The following is a 6,582-nucleotide window of genomic DNA, read 5'->3' as shown; positions in this document are numbered from 1 at the left end:
TGGGGAGACGGCGGGGGAGGGCAAGGGGGAGAGGAGTCAGAGCCGGTTTCTCTGTCTTCTCCTCCAGACGCTCGTCCCGTTTCCCGGACAGCAGCAGGGGAACCAGTGCAAGCCTGACCTCCGTCCCTGCGCCCAGGGAGGCCGATCCCATTACCCCCGAGCGAATAAAACTGCTCTCCCAGATGCGCTGCTGCCTCTCTTGCACGCCCCCCCTTGCACGCCCCCCTTCTCCTCAGCTCAGCTGCGGGAGTGAGTGAGGAAGAGCTGGGAAAACAAAGCTCCCGCATGGAAAATGACAGACCGACAGACAGGCAGCAATGCTTCCTAAAACAGAAAGATTTAATAGGGATCGGCGTGGGTGAGGGTGGGCAGCAGAGGCTCCAGGGGATCCCAGGGGATGGGGGGGCCGCAGCAGAGGGTCATTTGGAAGGTGGGTCAACGCCAGCTTCCAGGCTCTGCCGCGGCCTCTCCCAGGACTGGCCGGGACAGCGGACACAGGTTCCCGACCTTTCTCATCTTCAGCCTTATGAAAAAGCGACTTTCTTCCCTCAAGTCTCAGACCGGCGCAGCCAGGTGTGGCAGCCGTGGACACGGCCTCCTCCCAGGTGCACAGTGCAGGTGGCCGCTTGAGGAGGGTCCTTACACGTGCCAGAGGCCACCAAGGGGTGTGTCCTTGCAGCTCGGGGAGGGACGGTATGGGATTTTCCTCAAGGCAGAGGAAGAGGGAGGCGCTGCTCTTAGGAACACAGATAAACGAAGGGCCCAGTCTGCGGCCTGGCGGCCAGCATGAGGAGCGCGTGGACGTGTCCCCGTAGGGGAGACATGGGCAGCTGGGCCACAGTATGCTAACCCTGGGGCCACGTGCCCAGCTGCCACGGGCCGCGGGGATACTCAAAACACAAAGGACGAGGTGGCGCCTGCGGGGCCGAGCACCTGCTCGGCCCGGGCCAGACTGTCGCGGGCCTGGCGGTCCAGCTCGTGGCACTCCCGCAGCGAGTCCTGAAACTGCCGGCACGCCTCCTCCAGGATGGAGCTGCTCCGGCTGGGCCACGACTCCCAGTACCCTGGCTCTACCCAGGGCTGCGCCTCGGGGGCCCTCGGGCCCGGGCTGGAGCTGGGGCGCAACGAGCTGTCCAGGTCACGGCACAGCTGGTAGAACTCACTGCCGCGCCCGGTCACGCGCTCGCCATCGATGACCTTTAGGCCGGGCAGCAGCTCCCGGNGCCGCCAGCTGGTTGCCCGCCGCGTTGAGGCTCTGCAGGTTCTCGCAGGCGGCCAGCGGCTCCAGCCCCGTCAGCCGGTTGTCGGCGACGTTGAGCACCACCAGCTGGCGCAGGGAGGCCAGCGGGCCCAGCTGGGTGAGGGCGTTGCCCGACAGGTCCAGCCACTCGAGGGCCAGGCACTCCCCCAGGCAGCCCAGGTCGGCCAGCCCCAGGCCCCGAAGCTTCAGCAGCAGGATGGACTCCAGGGCAAACTCACCCGAGCGCGACTTGAGCAGCTGGGGCGTGACTCGCACCCCGTCCGCCTCTCCTGGCTTCTCGGCCTGGGGCTCCATCAGACGGCGTCAGTCCAGGCGGCCGGGGCCCTGGTCCTGCCGCAGGGACGCGGGTGCCAGCGGGGGGCAGTTGACCGCTTGCCCCGAAAAGGGGGCTGAGTGTGCTCAGGCTGGTGCGGGGGCCTGTTTCCAGCACCCCTGCTCGAGGACCGGACGCTCCTGAGGACGGACAAGCAAATGGTAAGCAGGCCTCTCCTGAGCACCGAGCCCGCAGCAGGTGACTGCACCACCCAGCCTGGACCACCGAGGCAGGAGCCTGGCTGGCCCCGCAAGACCTGAGGCCACAGAGCCCCTCGAGGGAGGTGGCCCAGGCCCAGGCCCCCACCTAAGAGGGGGACCTTGACGAGCTCTGGCAGTTACGGCCACACTGGACGGAAGGCAGAATCTTCCCATTTTCCGTCTCGGCACCAGGAGGCACAATCTCTAAATTTTCCTTTCTCGGCAGCCACTCGTGATCTGTCTTTATGAATCCTGAGGTGTTTTCTTTTAACTATTTTAATTAGTTTTTGAATAGATTATAGGTCACCACCCTCAACAATTTCCTTTTTGTTTCCTGCCATATGCAGACCCAAATGGCAGCATGATGGGCCCTGCTCTGTCCTCTCGCAAATGGTCTTGACTCAGATTTAGTTTTAATTTTTTTAATGTTTATTCATTTTCTTGAGAGAGAATGTAGGTGGGGGAGGGGCAGAGAGTGGGGGACAGAAGATCCAAAGTGGGCTCTGCCCTGACAGGCTGACAGCAGTGAGCCCGACGCGGGGCTTGAACCCACGAACTGCGAGATCATGACCTGAGTCGAAGTCGGACGCTCAGCTGACTGAGCCACCCAGGCCCCCCCAATCCCACCACTTCTTTATATCTTTTAAAACTGACTCAATGTTTTTTTCAAACATTAGCAACGCGTTCAGAAGGGTCTCCAGATTGTGTGGGCCAACACGTAGCCTCTGGTCGCAGTTGTGGGGCCTGAAGGCTCAGCTCTCAGTCCAAGATGAGGAGACTGAGGTCAAGGAAAGGAAGGGAGGGTGAAGGTCCCGCGAGCAGGTGCAGCACTGCCAGTCCTGACGGCACACCTCTCCACCATCCGGCCCACCGCCCGCCAAACTAGCGCTTTACTCTGGCATCGACGGACGGGCATCGATCCCTACGTGCCAGACAGCACGGTCCCACTGCAAACATGGCGTCACTTCCAAAGAACACAAGCGGGGAGAAGGCCAGGCAAAGAGGCCATCCTGGCGGGAAGGACCTGGATGGGAAGAACCCATCCTGAGTTCCGGAAAGGCAGGGGAGGGAGGGCCTTTCCAGTACCAACGGCCGGGGGACAGCATAAGCGTAGGTGCCAGTGCAAGGCCGTGGAGCAGGAGGGAGGAGGCCTGGCAATGCCGGCCACAGCGGGGTCAAGGTTTGAGCAGAGAGAAAACAAGAACGGACCTCTGCTCCAGTGGCAGAGTCCCAACCCTGCAGACTCTGGCCGGGCCTGGGCCAGGCAGGGCGACGCCTGCAAAGAACCATGGGACCATTCACTCCTGCTGTTTATAAAACCTGGACTCCAGGGTGTTGATGAGTCCCAAGTCTGCGTTTACACAATCCACACGGCTTTTCAGTTTCCTCTCCAAGGGAACCAGGCCCAGAGCTCCTCCCACACCCCCACGGGGAGCTGGGGAGGCTGCGAACATCTGATCCGCCTCCCCCACAGCTTTACCTAGCTCCCTTTAGTCCACAACACCCCTTCGTTTCCACTTCATTTCTTTCCAAAAGCGATTCAGGCATCCACTAAGAGGTCCGGTTCACTGTATTCGAATGGGACCTACAGGGCCTGTAAGCAGCAAGGGACGCGGTCAACTTTGCACCCACTTAAAACTGTCACGTGGGGGGGTGCAAGAGGGGTTCTCGCACTGGGTGCAGAACTGCCATAAAAGCACTGGAAAGACAGGCTTCCCGGAGGGCGGTGAGCATGGAAGAGTCTAGACCAGCTTCCAAGGCTCCGGCCGTGTCACTGGCTGCAGGGGCTCCCTTCCCCAATGTGTGGGGTGCATGGGACAGCCTGGGGGGCAAGACATTCAGCTGCAGGTGACCGTGTGCATCAGGCCCGGGAGGCGGCCGAAGCTCCAGGCTGAAGGGACTCCAGCGTCACTTGCCAAGGTGCCCGGTGAGAACGTGTGGCTCACGGGCCGGCCTTCCACAGGCCACAGAGCTCTCTCAGTATCTGCAGCCTCTGTCCAGGACTATGCATAGCCTCCCAACCACACACTATTTTGGGGGCGAACGTGGTCAGGAGCCCCTGGCGCACAGTGAAAGGGAGCAGTCACGGGCTGACCTCAAAAGAACGCCAACATTTATGAAGCTAAATGGAGGGCACTGACGAGCAGCCAGACGGAGGTGTGCAAGGACCCAGTGACGGACGTAGTGTTAAAATGGCCACCGGACTCGAGAGGCGGCCCCTGGGTGGAGCAGCGCCAGGCGGCGGCTAGCCCCCAGCCCGACCACGACGGTTAGGGAGCAATGCCCTGAGGAACTGGCCCAGTGACCATCCAGACAGAGATGGCCACCATGGAGGGAAGGGACAGGGGACCTGGCAGGGGTGGGGCTGGGGGAGGGGGGGAACTGCACGTGCTCCCCACGCTACAGCTGGGAGGAGCGCTTTTGCAGAAGAGGAAACAGGAGCGAAGAGCACATTAACTGGAAATCGGGACTTCCGGGCCCCGAGGTCCTGCCTGGCAGGAGGCGCTCAGCCCTCCAGCTCATGGGACCACGCCCCCGCTGGCGACAGAACCCTGACTCCTCAGCACCCAGACCTCTGCTCTGCCCCCTCGCATCCTCCCTGGAATCTGCACGCCTTAGGCAGGCAGGTCTGGGCCCGCCCGAGCACCCGCCCTCCCAGCCTGCAACCCCACTAACACACGGGCAGGCGGGCGGCCTTGCCGATGGAACAGCACACCCCCACCCCCCTGGCCCCCTGCGGCACGGTTCCTCCCTGAACATCCGGAGCCCAGGTCCTCCCATCCTGGTCCAGCATGTCTGTGGCAGGACTTGGTCACACGGATGGGACCGTGACTAAGGCAGAGCGGACACTCGTCTCTCCTGCGGGAGGGCCACCTTCCCTCGTTCTGAATTGTCACTAATGAGCCTCAGTTTACCTACCTAGCAAGTGGGCTGGAAAACGATGCCCAGGAGCCAGCTGAGGTAGGAAGGGGGAAGCGGTTAACGAAGTGCCCCTCAAGTGGACAGTCACATGGCTGCTTCAATGACCCCGGAGCCCCTTCCTCCGGCCCATCCCCTCCCCTCCCCAGTGGAGATGAGGGTCCTTTGCGTCAGCACAACTGCCACCTGAGACTGGGGGAGTCTCTGTCGTGGTGGTGATTCTGCACGTCGCAGGAGTTTAGCAGCATCCCTGTGCCTCGGAGAAGCCAGGAGCAGCCCCACCAACAAGCTGTGAGAAGCCAACGTCTCCAAACAATGCCAAGTGTCCCCAAGGGACAAAACTGCTCTCCCCCCACCAAGGGCCACTGCTTGGGAACCAGCCAGCTTCTCCTTCACCTTCTTCTACCACTCCCCATGCCCCCTCCTGGCCTGCTAACCCTGAAGAGCCAGGCCCAGCCCCCAGGGCACCTCACATTCCCCCCTCTCCCACTGAATAAGAATTTGGGAGGGGGTGCGGGACTCTGAGCATGAACCACACAAATCACACGAACCACACGTGCACTTTTAGGAAGGGCAGCAGAGCCACCCAGGGCCATGCTCTGACCTTACTATCCAACTTGATCTAGAATAGTCCAGGCCCCTCCCCTCCCCTCCCAGACAGAGGAGCCTAAAATAGCTGGGGGGGGGGGGGTGTAGGGTTGGGCAGAGGAGGATGTGACCTGAGCGATTTGGAGACTGGACTTTAAATCACACTACTCCAACCACTAAACATGTTTACAAAGCTTTATTTAGGAGGTGAAGATGCAGTAATTACAGTTTTCTGACGAAAGTACGGCATCCTCAACACGACGGAGGGTAGGGTCCCCAGGTAAAGAAAATAAAGGAAGTATGTCTGCGTATTAACAGGCTGAGTGAACTGGTCTCCTCTCCTTCCGTTCCCAGTAACTCCCAAATCTCCCACCGTGAAGGAGGCTGAGTGACTGCCACCCTCTTCAAAGAAGGCGAGGGGACGGGCCTCCCAGGCACACCCCATACACCCACGCACCCCAAAGCCGGGCCGAGCGCAAGTCAGACCCGGAGCGTTTTGCCTGATCTCTGCTACCTACCTTCTGCCTCAGGGCCACCTTTCCTGGGCCCCCAGCTCCTCAGGAGGGCCAAGCCTGCGTCGTGTGCGGGAAGGGGGTGGGGGTGGGGGGGACAGGCCTGCCCCAGTGCCTCCTGCCTCTCCCTTTCCTTCTTTCCTCCCCCGATGCCACCAGCTCCTGGTCTGGCGCACTCGCACCCTGTCCTGACAGGGTGCTGGGCAGGCTGGCACCGGTGGGTCTGATACACTGTGTCCTGCTTCCAGGCCGGGGGTGGGGGGGGATCTGCCCTTTACAAGTGACCAGGGAGAGGGGGGAGCGCTGCAGGGGGGACAGAAACGTAGCTCCCTAGGGCCGGGGCAGGCCGCGAAGGCCTTTCTGAGCGAGACTGCGTTCATCTAGAGAGGAAGGGGCCTCGAGGTCTCCACTGGTCTGGAAACAACGTGCCGGTGACGTTTTGACCCCTGGGCACATCAGCTGTGCTCGATTCACTCTTCCTCACTAGCGGGGCAGCCCCGTGAGGTAGGGGCTTCTGGCCCCTCTGGGCCCAGGAGAAGCTACAGGCCCCCAAGAAGACTGTCGCCTGCGTGCGCGTACACTGCCCTCCTAAAATGGCTACTCTGTCTCAGGGTTCCTTTCCTCTCCAGTGAAAGGAGCTCTGGAAACAGCGTCCACAGCTCGCCAGGCTCGGGCTGGCTGTGCAGTACAGCTTACAGTCACTTTTGGACAGAGTTAACCTTTTCTGTGCACAAACCACTAGAAATAAATTAAGCAATGGTGGATGGAAAATGACATCACTCTGGGGGG

General features: G+C 61.2%; 2 protein-coding genes across 4 annotated transcripts in view; one reads left to right on the top strand and one right to left on the bottom strand.

Moving 5' to 3' along the window:
* RARRES2 (retinoic acid receptor responder 2) overlaps positions 1-183 on the top strand; it is a 3,228-nt gene extending 3,045 nt beyond the window's left edge. For all 3 annotated transcript variants that reach the window (XM_077778053.1, XM_077778054.1, XM_077778055.1), the window contains exon 6: positions 68-183. The gene's annotated coding sequence lies outside the window, so the exon portion shown is untranslated. The remainder of the gene's footprint in view (positions 1-67) is intronic.
* Positions 184-318: 135 nt separating this feature from the next.
* The window catches only part of LRRC61 (leucine rich repeat containing 61), a 14,696-nt gene continuing 8,432 nt past the window's right edge, over positions 319-6,582 (bottom strand). Inside the window, 2 exon segments of the mRNA XM_077778052.1 lie at positions 319-1,216; positions 1,218-1,714. Coding sequence (XP_077634178.1) covers positions 892-1,216; positions 1,218-1,555 — 663 coding nt within the window. The 5' untranslated portion in view covers positions 1,556-1,714 and the 3' untranslated portion in view covers positions 319-891.

Source organism: Crocuta crocuta, unplaced genomic scaffold, assembly GCF_008692635.1.
Source record: "Crocuta crocuta isolate KB4526 unplaced genomic scaffold, BGI_CrCroc_1.0 scaffold128, whole genome shotgun sequence".
Lineage (NCBI taxonomy): Eukaryota > Metazoa > Chordata > Mammalia > Carnivora > Hyaenidae > Crocuta > Crocuta crocuta.
The sequence above is the reverse complement of the archived record's forward strand: the minus strand, read 5'-3'. Positions and strand labels throughout refer to the sequence as shown.